The following is a 21371-nucleotide window of genomic DNA, read 5'->3' as shown; positions in this document are numbered from 1 at the left end:
TAATTTTTAATCCAAAGTCGGATAAATAAAAATGGTAAACAAGTAAATGGCCATTGGCATTCTTAAACATAATTTTTGCAAAGTCTGAATAGTAAATCATTTTTATTTTTTACCTCAAAGTTTACAACAGTTTCAAATTCCTCATATATTAGAGGCTGTGATTTGATTCAGAGTGGAATTAGGGAAGAATATAAGATTATATGAAGCAATTTTAAAGATGATTTACTTAGATTATAAATGCATATTATAAAAATTATAGTGTTTTATTTAGAAGTAGAAAAAGAAGTGAAAGCTATTTAGCCAAAAATGTCATTTATTTCTCCTTAAAAGTATACATTTATACAATGTATTAGTATAAATTCATTTTTAAAAGAAGGGGACAATGAAAGCTTCCTACTCAAGCCAATTTCCTTAACTGAGTTACAAAGGTTTCCTTAAATTGAACTTATAAATAGGGGCCTGGTAGACATAAAGGCACCATCATTAGGCTCTCTGTTAAAGTAATAAACTGTCTACAAAACAATGTACTTTTTTCCCTCATTGGACTATATCCTTTGGGCTCTAAATTGAAAGCAATATTTAAGATATACAGAATAATATAAATTTCTGTAAATTATCAGAAATTGTTAAGGTGACATTTAAATAAATATAAATTTAATCTATTGTAATTAAAATTACATAAGGGCTACAGAAAAAGTAAACACAGAAAAAGAAAGGTTAAAAATCTACCTTTGCTGACATTTCTACTCCCAATCGGATGATTTAATTAATGTTCTCCAGGCGCTTAACAACAAAACTGTATATACGCCTAAGAAAATAATGTACTTGGCCAGAGGGGGAGCAGAAGAAGATGGTGGAAGAGTAAGACAGGGAGATCGCCAGCCTCCCCACAAATACAATAATGCATTTGGCCATGGAACCAATGTTAACAAAGTTGATATTTTTAAAGTATTCTTTTAATGTGCCAAAGCTCACTGGTGACAAAAAAAAAAACACAGAGATAGAGACTTATTTTTAAACTCAGTGCATTAATTCAAGAAGAGGATATTTATATTAATTTAATAATTTTTGTCTCATGATTTTCTAAAGGTTGCTGATCAATTCTAACAAAGAAATATCTCTACCTAAACTTACAAATTAATATATAACATATATATGAGGCCACTAAATACATTCTGGATCAGAGGGGTAAGAAGCCAATTAAATATCTAAGTTCTACTTATACTTTGGTTGAAAAAATAAACCTTTTTGGGTAATTTAAATGATTAAAATTTGCATATTCTGTTTTTCACTTTGGGGAACCAAATTGAATCAACACTTTCACCAGCTTATACGCATAATTAAGCAACAATTTTATTTAAGCTATGAAATAGTATCAAAAAAGCACTCTATTTTCTGAACTTGCTATTTTCCACTGAAACAGACATTAGTCAAAGACATATACACTGAAAAATATGTTCTGTAGGACTATATATACACATACATTTATATTAAACATTACACACACACATATATATACACACATGCACACACGCATAAATCAGACAGTGGAAATTGTAACAATGGCATGTTCACGACATGAGTTATTCTAGTAAAAATTTGTCTTTCAAATATATGTAAACCAAAGTTAATTCTTTCTGCTAATTTAAGTGGGATATTTAACGTATTTTAAGGACGCCCTGAAATGTAATGACAAGAAGTAATAAGAACTGGGGCTTTCCTGATGGTCCAGTGGTTAAGACTCCATGCTGCCAGTACATGGGGTAAGAGTTCAATCCCTGCTGCTGCTGCTGCTAAGTCACTTCAGTCGTGTCCAACTCTGTGTGACCCCACAGACAGCAGCCCACCAGGCTCTGCCGTCCCTGGGATTCTCCAGGCAAGAACACTGGAGTGGGTTGCCATTTCCTTCCCCAATGCATGAAAGTGAAAAGTGAAAGTGAAGTCGCTCAGTCATATCCGACTCTTTGTGACCCCATGGACTGCAGCCTTCTAGGCTCCTCCATTCATGCGATTTTCCAGGCAAGAGCACTGGAGTGGGCTGCCATTGCCTTCTCCAAGTTCAATCCCTAGTCAGGGAATTAAGATCCTCATGCATGCCATGCAGTACAGCCAAAAGATTAAATAAATAAATCTGCCTACTAAATCTGTTTTCCGGGGGGGGGGGGAGGGGGGAACGGGAGAGAAAGATAGTAAGAATGGAAAGATACTGGTGGTAACAAAAAGGATAGAAACAACTACTGGTATTCTTTCCAAGTGCTGTCGCATCCTACTTGGCCTAAAGGACCATACAAAATTTCAGATCTTATAGAAACAAAATGCAAGCAATCACTTAGGAGTTTTTACAAATGATATTTTTCTCTACTCTTTCATTTAAGTATAAAAAGGGAAAAGTGAAAGCATTGCAGGCATTTTGTGTTCAGTAGGACTGACTCAATAAAGCTAAAGTACAGTCCCTAAAATCTACGTTTGGCTATATGACACAAAGTATTTACATGGAATCTAAAAACGAAGTTTAAGAATGCAGTTATTAGCCGCACAGTTCCAAGCACTGAAGACATCTTGCACATCAAATCGTCTGAGTGAAAGCTTCAATCTGCTCAGAAACATCCACAAGTGGTTTACGTCTTGCAGATGTGATGCAGAATTTAAAGCCATCCTGGTACAAAATCGCTGCCTTCCAGATGCTTCTTCGATCTGAAGATGAAGTGGTTTGATAGTACAGAGCGCTGCTTTGAAAGCATGAGTGTTCAGAGTGATCCTTGGGAGGGTTAAGAATCCTTGAAAAACCAACCACTGAAGAGGTGAGGCTGTTAGTTTGGAGCTCAAGAATTCAGAAGCAGGACTGACAAAGGACTGAACCTAAATCTAGATCTGGAGATGGAAGCCAGAGGTCCAGCCGGAATCCTCTACCACTGAGGTTCTCAGTCTTCTCTGCTGCTACTGCTGCTAAATCACTTCAGTCGTGTCCAACTCTGTGCGACCCCATAGATGGCAGCCCACCAGGCTCCCCAATCCCTGGGATTCTCCAGGCAAGAACACTGGAGTGGGTTGCCATTTCCTTCTCCAATGCATGAAAGTGAAAAGTCAAAGTGAAGTCTTTCAGTCGTGTCTGACTCGCAGCAATCCCATGGACTGCAGCCTACCAGGCTCCTCCGTCCATGGGATTTTCCAGGCAAGAATACTGGAGTGGGGTGCCATTGCCTTCTCCACAGGCTTCTCTGGTGCCTTCTAAATAAACCAGTGCTACCTATGTTCTCAGACTGGGATTTGGTGGGAGAGTTTGTCTGTAGATTTTTTTTAAAATCAGAGGACTAGCACTGAGTTCTGTTATAATGAACTTTTTTTTTAAGCAGCTACCATCAATCATTTTTAAAAATGAAAATATCTGCACAATTAATGGAAGTCCTCTCCATGGAATAAACTTAGCTTAACTGGAAACTCGCTATGTACCTATATTGTTTATTTCACCACCGACTGATGAAAACTTTGCCAAGTGCTAGCATTTCTCCTCAGGTCATTGCACCCTGGCTGCCCTCACTCCAAAGGCCACTTTGGATCAGCTCCTTAATCTTCGTGGCCGCCCAGCTAGTTCCTCAGGTGAGTCTGCCTAAATATTATTAACCATAACAGTTTATATTACCATAGAATCCTTGTTACCTTACCATACCCCAAAGCTTTACTTGTCAGACTAATTTTTTAACAAATCTGTTGTGTCAATACTGTGTGCGCACAATTATAAGTTGTTGCAATAATCTCAGCGAATTATACAAATCCCTAAGATTTTTTTCTGGCTGAATCTAGGTAGTAGAGGAGAAAACTTCTTTAAAAGGAAAAAAAAAACACTTCCATTAACATGTTATTCTTACTTTTGATTTTTAATACCCAACTATCGCTACGCAGCCTTTATAAATGAGAAGAAAATTAAAGTCAGTGCAATTTTCTGTTTCGTCTTACTAAAATTTAAACACATCTGGCAAGAAAACCTAATTCTCTTTCATCTCCGTGTAATAAAAAGCCCTAAGTTTAAAAAACAAAGACATAGTGTGCATACTTCACCACGGGTGTTACTACCACCAGCATTCTTTTCTGGCCGTGTTTCAATTTCTGTCTGCTTACTGGTGAAGGAGGGACTGCGGTCTGAAGGTTAACATAACCTCGATGACAGACAAGAAGCTCCTTGGAGATTGACTGGGTTTGTGGAACAGCTCCCTAACCAAGACTGCGCTTTCTTCTTTGCTTTGCTGCTTCTCTAACTCTCTTTTCAAATAGAAAAGGAAAAAAAGAGAGAGAGAACGCCTGCTAATGCATCATTTATAAATTACCTTGTTATGGCAAAAACAAAACACCTCTTTGAAAACCAAACAAACGCCTGCTGCAGACCCCAGCCCGTTTGATGGAGACCCTTCAAAAGAGTCCCCTGCTTCACGGAGGCTGTTTATGTGGAGACTTCGATGGGTACCTGCTGTCCCCCGTCACTCCCTGGAAACTTGGCGGCAGATGTTGCCGCGTTAAGTTGTCTCTGAAGTGGCTTTCCGTCCTCGTCTCCCCACCGCCACGGAGTCAAACTGCATTAGATCTCTTTATTCGCGCCTAAGGCAAGTTCGGGAGCGCAGCTGTGTCCACCCCCTGCTCCTACCTTTGGTGTTTCAGGCCTCCAGGCAGCGAGAGGGAGACCAAAACGGTCCTGCCGCTCTCAACTACCTCCGCTGACAATCCGGCCGCTCGCTGCGGGCCGGGGGAGGCCGCCGCCGCCGCGGCAAACAGATGTCGGCGACAACCTGCGAGCTCACACCTGGACGCGCCGCCCGCACCTCGCGCCCGCGCGCTGAAACATTCATGACTCCGAGGACCGGCGGCCGCCATCAAAGCCCGGCCCCCCGGCCGCCCGCAGCCCCGCAGCCTAGCCGTCCCGCCGCTTGGCGGGGGCTGGCGGCGCCCACAGGTAGCCGGAGGGCGGGGGCCGAGCAAGAGGTGTCTGGCGTCCCTTTGATACTTGACGCCTGAACTTCAGTTACTTGATCAAGGACTTCAGTTCGGCCGCGGATGCTGCCACTGAGCCCGCTGCGGCCTCGGAGCCATGAAAAGAGAGCCATTTGGCTGGAAATTCAGCGTGACGGGCCTTGCAGGGGAAATGTGCGTGACTCCGGGTTTGGTTCTATGGACGCTTCTGTGTTTATGAAACTCGACTCTCAGGAGGCAGAATCTGAAGTAAACAATTTATAAAGCCATGACAGGATGGGTTTTCGAGGTGGAAAACCGCGCTTTTGACTAAGGGGAGGTGGTGTTATTTTGGAACCATCAGCCACAATCTGAAAACAATGATGTTTTATTGTCTCTCAAGCAGTTTTGTTGTGTCTCGCCCGCCCCCAAAGAAAGAGCATGACTATTTCTTTCTTTAAAATTGAGAAATGAGAAAGCGTTCTCATTTGTTTATTGACAATATACAGCAAAACTGCATCCATGCCCAACGAAATGAAAATGTTTGCAAAAGTCCTCCTAATCTCTGCAATGTACAAATTGCTTTAAACACACACACACACACACACACACCTCATACCATTATGCACACATTTCACAAGAAGCATAGTCAAAAGTAAATACACTCAAGCCTTTACAAGCACAGAAAAATAACAAAATTATTTGCAAAATTTATTCACCAGTTGATAAGATTAAGTTTTTCTTAAAAAGAACTGGCCTTGAACAGCTAGTAACATATATTCCAATGAACTATTTGATATGCAGAGACAAATCTTTTTAGTGGGAATCAATATTGATACATATATATACCTATATACATTGTATATGTTCAGTTCAGTTCAGTCAGTTCAGTACACACATATTTAAGAAATCTTTCATCAGTTGTCTGAGTAGTCAGATATCTATATTTTAACTTAGTTTTATCAAGTACTGATTGGTTTCAGGGGAGTCAAGTTGAAGTTAGAATTTTATCCTTCCTTATGCTGGCGGAGCCTAGTCATAGGTAAATCTGGCTATCTAAATGTGTCCAAAAAACCCTCCAAGACTAATTTTCTCATTCAGTGATTATGCCCCAGCTTGCCTAGGAAATCCAAAACAAAGAATAGGCAGAGAACTAGAGGACACTGCTACTTGGACATCTTTGTCTTCTAAATTTAAATTTTCCTCTACTCCATGTAATCCTATGAGATAAACCATATCTATATAAACTAAGTTGATTAAAAACCTTGGGGTTCAGACAGTTTAATTTCTGAGAGCTTACCTAACTAGCCACAATAAATAGAAGGTAACAGTGAGCCATGGTCTTCTTCTCCTGCTTAGATAATTACGAAAGCAAAGCATCCCATCTTACTAACATATATAAAAATTAGCTGTGCCAAATATGTTCTGTATCACTTATTATCCTATCTCTGGGTCCTCAATTTCTTACTAGGTAAATTAAGGTTCTCGAAAGCTATTCTAAAGCAAAAGAAAAGTATTGGAAATTTTATATGGTCTTTTTTTAAAAATAAAATTTGTGGGATGCTGGCATATCAGCACAGATTACTCCATGTACCATGCAAACAATTTTATTTAGAGAAATAATTAAATATTACTTTTTGGATAATAATATTTGATGTATTCCAGTCATTGTAAAATTTTAAAAAATAAAACCCACCAAACATTTACTAAGATGAAGTGTCCTATGTTTGATGCAGATTCTTTGGGGCATAAGTACCAAAGTCCCATGAGTGGGCCTTATCAATAACAGTATTTACTATGCTCATGAGGAAAAGAATAGAGCAATTAAAAGACTTCAGAAGAAGAAGAAGCCAGAAAGAAAATTAGCATAGTGTATAAGAAATGCATAAATTAGTATAAGAAATTAGCATATGGACGATGGGAAGTTAATATTGGAATTAACTCTATCAAATTAACTCTATTAACTCTATCAAAGAGGTCCTGGTAGATGATACAAAGGTGACAGAAACTCAGATATTCTTAATAATCTTTGTGAAACATGAAAAACAGGGAAATGAAAAATAAAAAGAGGGGAAGGCAAAGATTTCCCAGGCTGTCTAAAGGGAAAAAGTTATATGCTGTAAACTATAGGTCTGACATCAAACCCTAGTCTAAAAAAATAATAAATATTATAAAAGATCATAGCAAGAATTAGAAGCAAGAAAAAAAATCATGTCATAATTACTTGATTTCCAGAACCAAATAATTTTGCATCACTGATTCAGTTGAATGGGTGAATACATAAATATACATTATACCTTAAATACAGAAAACTAATAAAATTTATTAAATATCCTTGTGAATAAGATGGTAAACTGAGTTAATACTATTGGTGGGCTTCTACCTTTACCATATTCATTTCAATTAACAGTGTGGAGTGTCAATCTGTGCAGAAGGTGCTCATGGAGTACCCCACTGAGGTCTGAATTTGAAATAAGGGACAAAAATTTGCAGTTGACAAAATTTTGGAAGCAGCAAAGCCATCAAGAATAGGTATTATGAATAAAGATTAAATCAGACTGTGTCAGACACACATAGACTCATAATATATACCTGATGGAAAAGCAAATCAATTAACTGAACCAACAATTGATATTTACTAAGTTAAAAATCCTGCATTTAAACAAAAACAAATTTAAAAATCGTAAGTCACATATATAGGTGAAGAGTGAAAAAAGTGGTAAACAAAAAACTGGGAAACAATAAAAGTTTACTATCTTTTGTCTATATTTTTTAAATACAAAATCTTTTAAAACTGAAAGTTTCGTGTTAACTGTGTCACTAAAATACACTTGGAAGAAAAAACTGACCTGGACTAACTGAAGAGTATTTATGGTCTATTATTATCCACCTGTACTAATCAATATTTCTGTAACAGAATGTCTCAACACTGAGCTCAGGAGATGATGCTTTCCACAGTATATAAACAGATACATGGACTGTATCAGATTCCTAAAATCTGAAAAATTCTGAGTTTTGAAACAATTTAACCTCAAGAGTTAGGATAAAGTTTCTAGGATTATATCAGACAGAAGAATGAGCAAATTCTCAAAAAACAAAGGAAATTTTGGTCAAAATAATGAAAGCATTATTCTCCAATCATGGAAAAATAAATGATGCTTTAACCTGCTGGGGCAATGTGTAAACTATTCTAGCACTATAATCTAAGAAGAATGTTAGATTTATTTGGTATCTAACACAGTGTTTGGTACATTTTAGACATTAGATAGATATTTGTTTGAATTAATGAAAGAATGATTATAATGCATCATTCAGAAGCACAAATATATCAATTTATCCAAACTCAAAGATTTCTTCTATTCCCAATTCATCATTCTGGCTTGAATCCCCAACCCCCAGACTATCTTTTAATCCACACATCACTGTTCTTGGCTACCTCAGAGATTTTGCTCATGATGCTTCATCTGTGGAAATACTCATTCCACCTAGCTTCACCTGATGAAATCTTATGCATTTTTAAAACTAGCAAGCCTCTATTTTTGATGAAACATTCCCAGATTCCTCCAGGAAGAGTTAATATCTCTTCCTCCATGTACTCAAGAGTACTTGATGCTTATCTATATATGGCTTAGATCATGTTCTGGAATAAATTGTATTTTTGTGTGTATCCCAAAGTTTAGATTTCTTAAGAGCAAGTCTATCATCTGTACCCCCCAATATTACCAGATGCTATTACTTGTGCATATTTATAATCTATAAATTATTGAATTAAGTCAAAATTAGTACAAATGAGAAAAGGCCATAAAACTAAATTTTAATCATGAGAGTTAAAGGAATATAGAAGGTTACTGAAAAGAGTGTTGGAACCACTCTCTTGTTTTTGCTAATACATCTTCAGTGCTACCACTATACCCAACACTTAAAATGTTGAAAATTAATGTCTAAGTTAGGGGACAGAAAACTAAGATGATGCATGAAAACAATTTTAAAACCTATAAAGTGAAAGTCTAGCATATTGAAGAAGAGAGTTGTTACATGTCGTTTGAGAAGCAGAACTCTAGATTATGCATTAATTTGAACAGAGGCACAAACTTCTTAAATACAAGAACTTTGTATTAACCACAGTGGTTTGGTAATGAAAAAGCCTGCTTCACAAACCACCTAATTCTCTCTACCTATGGTCACAGCAAAGGGTAAATGATCTGTTAGGAATATTCCAGGAATATTTTCTCAAATTGGTTTTCTAAATGGTTGAACTCAGATGTTTTTAAAATTATCTCCATCTCATAGAAGTAAAATCTTAAGATTTAGATGTTTTGATAGTTTAAACACCACGCTAGAATCATATAACATTAAATATAGCTTGGCACTGAAAATATTAATCTCATCAATTATTTCATCCTTAAAAGAATAATCCAGCTTTTTTCCCAACACATCCCAGGTACAAACCTCATCTCCTTCCTGAGGTCGCATCAAGGAAACTCGGTCGTACTGCCTCCGCAACAAAGCCCAGAGCGCATCCAGCCGGCCCTAAAGGGAAACATGATCTGTAAATCTCTGGGAAATGTACTCAACCTCTGCTTGCTAGATAAATGAACTAAAATGAAGAAGATAAAGTCTTTTCCTCTACTCTCATTTCTTTCATAAATTAAATGAATAAATAACAAAAACAGAGTTTCTTGTTGCTGAGAAATGACTCAGTTAGTCATTAGAAGGTAAATTGAATGTCTGTTGTTTGATATACCTTGGTCCTCCTACGGGGAGACTAAAAGGATTACACTTTAGGAAGTTGCAGTTAAATCCCACAAAGTTTGAACAGTCACCTTAATTGGTGTGTACCACTTTGTCTGAGGAGGCTGGTGTGTGGGTTTAGATGGCGGTGGTCTCGGTCTGACGGGTTCCTCTGGTTCTTCAGGAAGGGTTACCACAGCATTTTTGGCTTTCTCCAGCCTCGCACCTTCTTCTGTAGATCCTTTATCACCCCAACGAACCTTTAAAACAAAGGGAAATATTGCTATCACACATACAGTGGCCTAGGAGAACAGACTCTTGTTCAGCTGGTTCTTGCCTCATCACCTCAGAGTCAAAAGATGAGTAAGTAAGCTAACTCCAAATTTCTCTTCTGAGATTTAACAGATTTTTCACCACTCCTTATGTATTTAATATCAAGATTCTAGAAATAAAGACCCTTTATAAAAATTTGGCATCGATTAAATTTGATACAGCCAACCATTTCTCCATTGTTTCAAATAAGGAGTTAATTTGTATTTTACAAGGGAAATGTGTAATTCTATTCTCTAGGTATGTTCTCCTTCTAGCTAAACACACACACCTATATACTGATGACAATGGTTGAAATAGATGGTAATGACGATGATAATTAGCATTTACTGAATAATTATCATGGGCCAAGCTGCATTTAATCCATACAAAAAATGCTATGAGGTAGATACTGTGTTTTTTGCTTCCCATGGAAGAAACAAAGATACAGAGAGGTTAAGTGATGAGCCCAAAGCCACGCAGTAAGTAGCAAGACAGGGATTTGAACATGTTAGTCTGAAGTGGACAAGATGTTTCAACTAGGTTCAAATTTTACAAATATATTTTATAAAAGAAGTTAATTTTTCCTTCCAAAGTTTCCATCAAGTTTGACTAAAGACAAAAGTATGACTAAACTTTCGCCTTTGGAAGTAAAAATAATTATGTATGTTTTATCTTCATTTTGTAAAGCAGTTCTCAGTCTTCAGTTCCTCTGTTCATATGGATATGGTTATTTGACATACACATTTTTCATTAAGGAAGACAAATTTGAAAAGACTCTGAAGAAAAGAATTCAGAGACTTCAGAGATTTCCACAAATTTGGGGGAATTCCTTTCTCTGAAAACCCTGGATACTGAAAACAACTGCAAGGTCAAGTGATGTTTTCTTCATTTTTCAATGAAAATTGGCTAAATCTGAGCCAAATTTTTTTCCAGTGTGGGGATGTGAAGAGGATGCGGCCCCTGGAGGAAGGTTTTGTTCATCCAAGAGCAGCAGAGAAGTCTAAAAAGCAAGGATGTTACCAAAGAAGACAAAGATAAGTGAAGCTCTAAAAAGAAACAGGAAGGCCTGTCCTGAGCACACAGTGACTCACCAGTGTTAAGTAATTTCTACAAAGAAAAAATGATTAATAAGCTTTTTAAAAGCATTTTAATGACCTGAATTAGCAGACAGGAATACAGATGATTACTGTTCATAGAAGGATCTATTCATAGCTTTTTGATAAGGCTTACTTAGATGTTTTTACCATTTTTTAACTACAATTTTAGAATAGGTTTTCAATTTCAAGTGGACCCTGTTGAGTCATTAAAATGTATCTGTATCTTTCAGTGTGATCAGTGGTACTAGAATGTTCTTTATGAGGTTGTTAAAATTGTTTTAAACACCATTAAACCTTTAGAGCTAGATAGTTGGCTTTCTTTCCAGAGAAATGACCTTCTCTTTCAAATCAGTGTCTCTGCCTAGATTAATTAAAACTTTAAAAATCTTTAGATATATCTAAATTGAACTAAAAAATTCTAAACCCAGGACCCATCTCCTGCAGTTGTACAGTCTCAATTCTAAGAGAAAAACAAACAAACAAACAAACAAAATAAGATACATAGTCAAATAGTACCATAACATAAAGAAGTAATTCCGAGTAGAAGTATAAGTAGGTAAAATTTAGGACCATTCAGAAGTTATAGATTTTTAACTCAGACTTTAACTAGTGCAGCATTCAGTTGATATCACAGAGGTAATGGTAATTGTATCCTTCCTCTAAATAACATTGGCACCATTCTCAGATAAAGAACACGAAGATAGTTGAACTTGAGTTCTCACCCAACATGGCATTTCTAAGGACTCAACTATTAAACAACTAAATGTATGATACTAGATTAGTGGGAAAGTCCATTTTACAACATCTTATGGAAAAAACTGAATGAACTTTTTGGCCAACACAATATATAATTGTTGTTGCTGTTGTTTAATCACTAAATTGCATCCAATTCTTTTGTGACCCATGGATTGTAGCCTGCCAACCTCCTCTGTCCATGGGATTTTCTAGGCAAGAACACTGGAGTGGGTTGCTGTTTTCTTCTCCAGGGAATCTTCCCAAGCCAGGGAATGAACCCATGTCTCCATTGGCAGGCAGATTCTTTACCTCTGAACCACCAGGGAAGCCCCAATTACAGTTGCTGAGGTCTAAAATAAATGCATTACATAAATCCATTATTCTTAGTTCATCATAGCTGTTTCATCATTATCATCATCACCACAAACAATAGCACAATCCTTTCTCACTCAACTTCAAATTCTAAAGCTAGGAAACACTATATAGAGTTTTCCTTAAACTCTTAAAAACAATTAAATATATATGCATACTTACATGTATAAATTTTAATATTTTAGTTTGACCACATTGAGATAGCAAAAAAGGATAAAAGAATAATAAGAATAGATTGCTAAAGGCAGCCTTAACAAAATTGATATATCTGACTTTTGAATATTTTTTTTAAAAGTTCAAATTTGATAGCTAAATGTTTCCAATTCTATTTGGTTTTCATGATAAACAATGAAATTCCATAATTTCTGAGCATATTCAGAGGTTGTATCATAAAGGAGCAATTTCAGAACTGAGAAAAGAAACAAAAACAGTTTCCTGCTGAACTGCCAGAAACACACATGTGAAGTCATGAGGTACTGTGGCTCAGTTGTGCTAACAGCTATTATTAACATCAGTTCAGCTCCAGCTTTCTGCAAATAATCATTACCATAGTGTTTAAGTATTTAATGTAAAGGAGAAGGAAGAAAGAGTTTCTACTAAAATTCCTATCCTGGCTTAAAACAACATTTAATTACAAAGACTTATTTTTTAATTCAGATGTACCATGATTTCTAAAATTCTATTTACTTTCCCTTTAAGGTATTTTTTTTAAGGAAAATACTTTCCAGATTTGAATAGGCATGATTTTAAAACAAGGTATGTTTTCTATTTTTCCTCTCCAAGTTTAAATAAATTCATACTTGAAAAAGTCTAATGGTGCTTAATTCTCAGTATATTTTTATTGTGTATTTTTATGTATTGTGTTTCCCCCTTGTGATGCCCATATTTACTTGCTCATTTTTTTCATCATTCCCATCCTTATTTCCACCTCACTGATGGAGTAGTCCATAAAATGTAGCCAAAATTATCCATGGTTAGGGAACCTCCCCAGTGGTCCATTGGTTAAGACTTTGCTTTCCAATGCAGGGGGAGCGGAGGGTTCAGGGTGGGAAACACATGTATGCCTGTGGCAGATTCATTTTGATATTTGGCAAAACTAATATAATTATGTGAAGTTTAAAAATAAAATAAAATTAAAAAAAAAAAAAGATCCCACATGCCTCGCAGCCAAAAAAACCAAAATGTAAAATAGAAACAAACAATATTGTTTTGAGAAACAAAAATGTAAAACAAATTGAACAAATTTAATAAAGACTTTAAAAATGGTCCACATTAAAGAAAAAACTTAAAAAAAATTATCTATGACTAAAATGGACTCTGATTTATTAACAGTAAGTGAGTCCTTCTCATAAATTTTCTTCAGCTAAAAAGAAAGGGCAATGTAATTTCATATTAATTAAGTCAAAACTAAAACACAAATTAATAAATTTCACTAATAAATTTAACTAAACTTTAAATAAAAGAGTCAATAACTCTTAAAACTTGAAATGTGAGTTACTCAAGGATGTTCATGGCCCCATGGCTTTCCTGACCATATTCCAGTAATATGCCTTTTAACGTGGAACCCATTCAGGAGCTCATGCATATGCTTTTATTTTCTGTAGAAAGAGACTCCTAATCTCTGGAATACTAGAATATTGGAATAACAAAAATCTGCCACAATTCCTTGCGTTTTCAATAAGAACAGATATACCAGGTGGCTCAGATGGTAAAGGACCACCTGCAATGCAGGAGACCTGGATTTCATCACTGGGTTGAGAAGATCCCCTGGAGAAGGGAGGCGCTACCTACTTCAGTACTCCTGCCTGGAGAATCCCATAGACAGAGCTGCCCGGCGGGCTACAGTCCATAGGGTTGCAGAGTTGGACACGACTGAGCAACCGAGCACGCGTGCAGTGTATTTGAACCCCACTGTCATGTGGCATTCTAGATGTGTGGATTTCAAAGTGGAATCAGGCTTATTATTCTGATATAAATTAGTACATGCTCACTGACAAATAGGTCATGAACAAGCAGGGAAATACATAACACAAATTGAAAATCACTCCATTCAAAGACAACTACTAACACATTGTGCTAATTCCTGTCTAACCGCTTTCCCGCTGCATACATCTTCTTATATACATGCTTTGCCAGGATCTGTGATTAATAATAAAGTCATGATATCAATGAGAAGATCCCTCCAATTGCTCCCTTGGATTGGAAGCTGGCTTATCTCTGCCACTGTTAAGGGGTCAGTGCTGACAGGGCTTGCTTATTATTAATTATTTCATCACATTGAAAAATATGTCTGTGGTGATAAGAAGACCTCATTTGATATGTAAGATATAATATTTAAGTTCTATTTTAATCCACACTTTTTGCCAGTCTAAAAATTTAATACATTCTATAAATGATATTTAATATTAATTATGATTATTCATAAGTGGCAACTAAAACCTATTTTTATTTTTATTTTCATGTTTTAATATAAGTTTATTTTCATTGGAGGCTAATTACTTTATAATATAAAACCTATTTTTAAAAAGCCTTAAGGGTACTTCCTCTACATTTATGATAGGGTCATATCCACTCTACTGAATAGTTTAACATTTTTTTCTCCCCAAACAGTACTTAACTACTGAATCTTTTCAAAGACAATCATTGTTACAACTTTAAGTAGTTGGCTTCTTCAAAGTTGATGTTCTCTGTAGTCATTTTTTCCAAAACAGTGAGGAAAATCCCTAATTTTGTTTTGCCCTTTAGAATTCAGGCGTCTTATCAATGCAATCCATTGGCTAATGAAGTCAGTTCTTGCACAGTTTTGAAATGGCTAGAATTATTCCATGGAAAAAAAAATTGCCCAAAAAAATACCACATGTTAAGAAAAATTGGATGGTATTAGGAAATTGAGCTGTGAAAAGTAGTTTCCATGGCTTAATAGTTCTAAAAATATATATTCCAGACTAGCAGCTTCTATATTTTTTAAGAGATACCAACCTCCATTCTTTTAATTCCTCCAACACCTCGACCACCATAATAGGAAGCATCCACAGTTGGCCATTTCTTGGTAGGCAGAGGTTCTTCTTCCTCCTATGCAGATACAAGTTTTGAAAAGGTGTTTAATAATTTCTTAAAATGTTACTTAGTCAGAACTGGCTCACATTTAGATATTTTTCTGAATAGTACCACTGATGTGGAAGAAATATAGTAAAAATTACACATAGCACATGTGTATGTACTTCTGCTTACGTGTATAAATTTCTAGTGAAGCTCTACGGAATATAAGAGCTCCTTTCATTTCACAATTCATGGAATCTACCTTATTTTCCCATCACTTCATGGGAAATAGATGGGGAAACAGTGGAAACAGTGTCAGATTTTATTTTTCTGGGCTCCAAAATCACTGCAGATGGTGACTGCAGCCATGAAATTAAAAGACACTTACTCCTTGGAAGGAAAGTTATGACCAACCTAGATAGCATATTCAAAAGCAGAGACATTACTTTGCCAACAAAGGTTGGTCTAGTCAAGGCTATGGTTTTTCCTGTGGTCAGATATGGATGTGAGAGTTGGACTGTGAAGAAGGCTGAGCGCTGAAGAATTGATGCTTTTGAACTGTGGTGTTGGAGAAGACTCTTGAGAGTCCCTTGGACTGCAAGGAGATCCAACCAGTCCATTCTGAAGGAGATCAGCCCTGGGATTTCCTTGGAGGGAATGATACTGAAGCTGAAACTCCAGTACTTTGGCCACCTCATGAGAAGAGTTGACTCATTGGAAAAGACTGTGATGCTGGGAGGGATTGGGGGCAGGAGGAGAAGGGGACAACAGAGGATGAGATGGCTGGATGGCATCACTGACTCGATGGACGTGAGTCTGGGTGAACTCCGGGAGTTGGTGATGGACAGGGAGGCCTGGCGTGCTGCGATTCATGGGGTCGCAAAGAGTCGGATATGACTGAGCGACTGAACTGAACTGAACTGAAAGTCTCAACATGTGTGTAAATTTGAACCCTGCAAAATTGGTACTAAAAAGGTAGTTGCGAAGCTTTGAAAATGCACAATGCCATGTTTCTTCTTGCTAACACAATATTACTAGTATATGCTATATACTAGTAATATAATATTTAATATATACTATACTAATAGTATGATAATACAGCATATAGCAATAATATAAAAGTAATAATAATTTGAAGAAAGTAATAATATCTTTAAACTGCAAGCTTAGATCTTCCAACTTTTTGTAAATAAGGTAAGTAACAGCAAATTATTCACATATTGGTATAAAAAGTAAATTAAATCTCTATGTACTATTGCTCCTGATAGCAAGTCTATGTTTATCAATGTATGAAGGTCCTATCTTCTAACATGTAAAAGAAACCACAAGGTTTGAAAAATAACAAGTGACTTAGTCATAAACTCAAAAGTCAATATATCAGAGTTACCTAACAACAGCATAATTGATCAGATCTGGCATAATATCTAAATACAAAAAAAAAAAAAATACCCACATCACTTATTAAGCACTCATTTACCTCTTTTGGTGCAGAAGGTGGTGGTGGAGGAGGATCCTTGATAACCTGTACCAAAAAAAAAAAAATTTAAATGTAAGAACTTCAGTGGCATCGAGAAGAGACAATAAGAATGTATAAAATAATTAGATTAGTAAAATACTGTGGTGGTGACAAAGATGTCCCTGATCAACTTAGCTTCTCAATACTTATCCCCCTATCGCCCTTTAAAACTGGGTTTTTTTTTTAATTAGCTTTTGACTAACTAGCAACTACTAGTCGTTTGTTTTTTTTTTTAACTAACTAGCTAACCAACCAGCACATTCACTCATTTTATCTTTATGGAATAGATACATTATAGCTTCATTTTTCAGGTGAATAACAAGAAAACTGTCAAATACCTTTCACTAGGTGTTTCTTCTAATGTTAAAATGCAAACATTTTTCACTAGATTACAGCTTGTTCCCTCAAATGGAGAGGGTATTTACTAGCAAAGTCTTCCTGCTGATTCTTTTCAAATTAATGATATAAAAATCAGTTTGCATTGGATGAGATAAGGGAAATGAATATACTCTTTCCTCACTTTTTTTTTCCTAGAAACAAATCAACCTCTTAGCTAAGATTCCTTTCCTCAGTGGATTATTTCATTAAGTCTGATATGGTTAATTCTTTATGTGAGAGGAATATAGACTGAAATCTGATTTAAATGGTCTTCACTGGTATTGGGGTGTCTGGACTTTCATACCACCCTGATAGAAAACGACTGACCAAGTGCCAATGGCTTCTGATAATTCGGGTACACATCCAAGTCTGTATACTAAGAAGGAAAACTTTGAAAATATAACTGCTCCACTTCATTTAAGGTCAAATGTTTCAATTCTGTTATTAGATGCTTAAAATTTTAAAAGAGTAGCTTTGAAAATAAATATCATCAAAGAATTCTTTTACTGTACCGGTATCTATTATCATGAATATGTTTTTTTTTTAACTCTTTATTTTGTATTGGGGTATAGCCAATTAACAAACAATGTTATAATAGTTTTAGGTGAACAGTGAAGGGACTCAATCATGCATATACATGTATCCATTTTCCCCCAAACTCTCCTCGCATCCAGGCTGCCACGTAACATTGAGGAGAGTCCCATGTGCTATACAGTAAGTCCTTGTTGGCTATCCAATTTAAATATAGCAGTGCGTACATGGTCCATCCCAAACTCCCTAACTATCCCTGAATATGTTTTTTACAGACTGCTTATATTTTAAAGATATATACCAAATCACTTCCAGGTTAATGATATAATTCTGATATTTTCACCAAAATAATTTGAGGTGGGAAGTGAGTAGGGTTACAGATGAAATAAGATTAGCCATAATTGAGAATCACTGAAGCTGTGTGAAGAAGACATGGAGGATTCATTATTTTACTCTTTCTCTTTGCATATGTTTGAAATTTTCCATAATGAAAGGTTTTTAAAAAATATTTAGAGAACTGACTCATAATCTTTTTTATAATTATTTTCATCATTCTAATTTTGGCTTAGATCTAAATCTCAGGAAGAAAAAAAAAGGTAGTAACCACAATCACATGGATATAACTGGACAGTAATTTAATCTGACTGAATCTCAAACTAATTCATCATAGCATTTGAATGCTACAAGAAATGCTGTTATTTTTACTTAACCCTTTTATTATCCAAGTTAATTTTATCAATAAACATAAAATTCCAGTTCATTTTGGTAATATTGAAGGATAGAAATCTGTGAATTTTGAGATTTAGCCCAGAAATAAACGCCAAGAGAGGATAAAGATTTAAAATACTGTAGTAAAATAAGGCAAAGGTTATCATGCTACAGATGCATTTCCTTTATAAAAAGGAAGCACTCAGCTTATTTTCAAGGCAGGAATAGGGATGCAAATGTAGAGAATGGATATGTGGACAAGGCGAGGGGAAAGGAGAGAGTGGGGCAGACCGAAGAGAGTGGCACTGACATATGTAACTGGCATGCATAAAATAGCTAGCTAGTGGGAGACGCACCGGGAGCTAAGCTCACTGCTCTGTGATGACCTAGAGGGGTGGGATGGGAGTGGAGGGTGGAAGGGAAGCTCAGGAGAAAGGGGATATATGTATACATGGAGCTGATTCACTTTGCTGTACAGCAGAAACGAGCACAACCCTGTAAAGCACTTATACTTCAATAATAAAACAAAATTTAAAAATAAAATAACATTAATCTAGAAAATAAATAAATAAAAGTATGGCAAATCAAAAAAAAAGAAGCACACATGTCATTATCAACGTGCATGTCCAAAATAAATGAAAACCAGATCAGTCAATATTTCACACTCAACAGAGTCAAAACCAACCTAATTACCTTCATTTAAAAGCTAATTCTTCCTGTCTTCCGTTTCTTTCAAGTAAATCATTTTCTTTAAAATTGCAGCCTTAAAATTTTCTCATATCTATAATTTATTCCCACCTCTTAATGACTTCACCAAATCATTTACCATGTCCAACAGACTTTTTGAAATATTCTAGTCTCTGCAGTGTGTATGTGTGTGTCTGTCTCTCTTTCTCCCCACATTCCTATCTTTTCCTCTCCCTTCCCCACCATGAATTCCCCAGTCTTCTCAAAGTAGTTCAGATTTCCTTAATATGCATGGATGCCTGTTTGTTCTCCCCTAGCATTGATCACGGAGAAGGCAATGGCATCCCACTCCAGTACTCCTGCCTGGAAAATCCCATGGACAGAGGAGCCTGGTTGGCTGCACTCCATGGGGTCGCTAAGAGTCAGATACGACTGAGCGACTTCACTTTCACTTTTCACTTTCATGCATTGGAGAAGGAAATGGCAACCCACTCCAGTGTTCTTGCCTGGAGAATCCCAGGGATTGGGGAGCCTGGTGGGCTGCTATCTATGGGGTCGCACAGAGTCGGACACGACTGAAGCGACTTAGCAGCAGCAGTAGCAGCATTGATCACAATTGATAATTTTATCCAACTCCAAAGCACTGTAACTTCTATGAGAATGAATTTTATGTCTGCTTTGTTCCTAATTATATTCCCAGAACTTAGCCAAGTGTCTAGCAGAAAAGCAGGGAAGGAAGGAAGTTAGAAAGAGAAAAGGGAGTAAGGCAGGAAAGAGAAAAGAAAATGGAACAAGATAGAATGAGGAAGGAAGAAGGGAAGAAAGAAAGGAAGAAAGGAGAGAGGAGAAGAATAAGGAAGGTGGGAGGTAAAGGAAGGAAGCGAGGGGAAAAGAAGGAGGGAGGACAGGGGGAGAGGAAGATGGCAGGAAGAAGGAAGGATTCTTTACATTCCATTGCCATTCAGTTCAGTTCAGTCACTCAGTCGTGTCCAACTCTTTGCGACACCATGGACTGTAGGATGCCAGGCTCCCCTGTCCATCACCAACTCTTAGAGCTTGCTCAAACTCATGTCCATTGAGTCGGTGATGCCATCCAACCATCTCATCCTCTGTCGTCCCCTTCTCCTCCTGCCTTCAATCTTTCCCAGCATCAGTCTTTTCCAATGACTCCGTTCTTCGCATCAGGTGGCCAAAGTATTGGAGCTTCAGCTTCAGCATCAGTCCTTTCAATGAATATTCAGGACTGATTTCCTTTAGGATGGACTGGTTGGATCTCCTTGCTGTCCAAGGGATTCTCAAGAGTCTTCTCCAACACCACAGTTCAAAAGTATTAATTATTCGGCGCTCAGCTTTCTTTATAATCCAACTCTCACATCCATTCCCATTATCACTACCTAAAATCATGAACTCGAGAGTCTTTGGACCTTAAAATTATCTAGTACAATATTTTTCAACTTCCCCAATGCATCCAACCAGAACTTCATTATTCTGAAAAATCCCCACCTAGTTGTCATCCAACTATGTCTGAATTCCTGCAATAAAGAGAAATTCACTACTTCACTAAGCAATTCATTCCACTGGCAAGGAACCCACATCATTTGAAAAATTTTCCCCTAAATGAAGCCAAAGCTTCCCTCTTCGTAGTTTCCACTTTTTAGCCCTGATCCTACAGTGTGAAATGTACACACACACACACAGACAACTATTTTTAATTCCAGAAGAGAGGGTTTCCTGTTTTTGAATACGAACCATATGTCATCTGAGAGCTAAACCTCACAATCATTTTTCATGTAATGGTCTGAGATATTGGGTGATCTTGGTCAGTTTCTTTAGTATGTATTCATTTGTACAATGTCTCAAAGTGTGGATTCTAGAACTGATAAATAGCATTTTAAGTGTGGCCAAGCCATTAATTAAAGGCATGGTACTCAGGAAAAACAGATGCACCCCTGGCAGTCCTCACCTTCATTCCATGCATTTTAATTAATAACATATTGAATACTAGGATTGATCTATAATTACCATCGCTTTATTTTGGCATTAATGTCTACATGCTTTGCATGTGTGTGTGTGTAAAGTCACTTTAGTAGTGTCCGACTCTTTGCAACCCTATGAACAGCAGCCTGCTAGGCTCCTCTGTCCATGGGATTCTCCAAGAAAGAATACTGCAGTGGATTGTCATGCCCTCCTCCAGAGGATCTTCCTGACACAGGGATTGAACCTGTGTCTCATTATGTCTCCTGCATTGGCAGGCAGGTTCTTTACCACTAGAGCCACTTGGGAAGCCCCTACATGCTTTACTTGTAGCTAAATTACACATGCAGCTT

At 36.8% G+C, this 21371-nt stretch overlaps 1 protein-coding gene across 1 annotated transcript in view; it reads right to left on the bottom strand.

Annotated features, from left to right (window-relative positions):
- Positions 1-21371, bottom strand: part of ANTXR2 (ANTXR cell adhesion molecule 2) — a 171562-nt gene that overhangs the window by 64184 nt on the left and 86007 nt on the right. Inside the window, exons 13-16 of the mRNA XM_006048760.4 lie at positions 16702-16746; positions 15165-15257; positions 9762-9929; positions 9388-9468 (exon numbers count right to left, since the gene is read on the bottom strand). Of these exons, the coding sequence (XP_006048822.2) occupies positions 9388-9468; positions 9762-9929; positions 15165-15257; positions 16702-16746 (387 nt within the window). The remainder of the gene's footprint in view (positions 1-9387; positions 9469-9761; positions 9930-15164; positions 15258-16701; positions 16747-21371) is intronic.

The sequence above is a fragment of the Bubalus bubalis genome, chromosome 7 (genome assembly GCF_019923935.1).
Source record: "Bubalus bubalis isolate 160015118507 breed Murrah chromosome 7, NDDB_SH_1, whole genome shotgun sequence".
NCBI lineage: Eukaryota > Metazoa > Chordata > Mammalia > Artiodactyla > Bovidae > Bubalus > Bubalus bubalis.
Note: the sequence above shows the minus strand (reverse complement) of the source record. Positions and strands in the feature narration are given on the sequence as shown.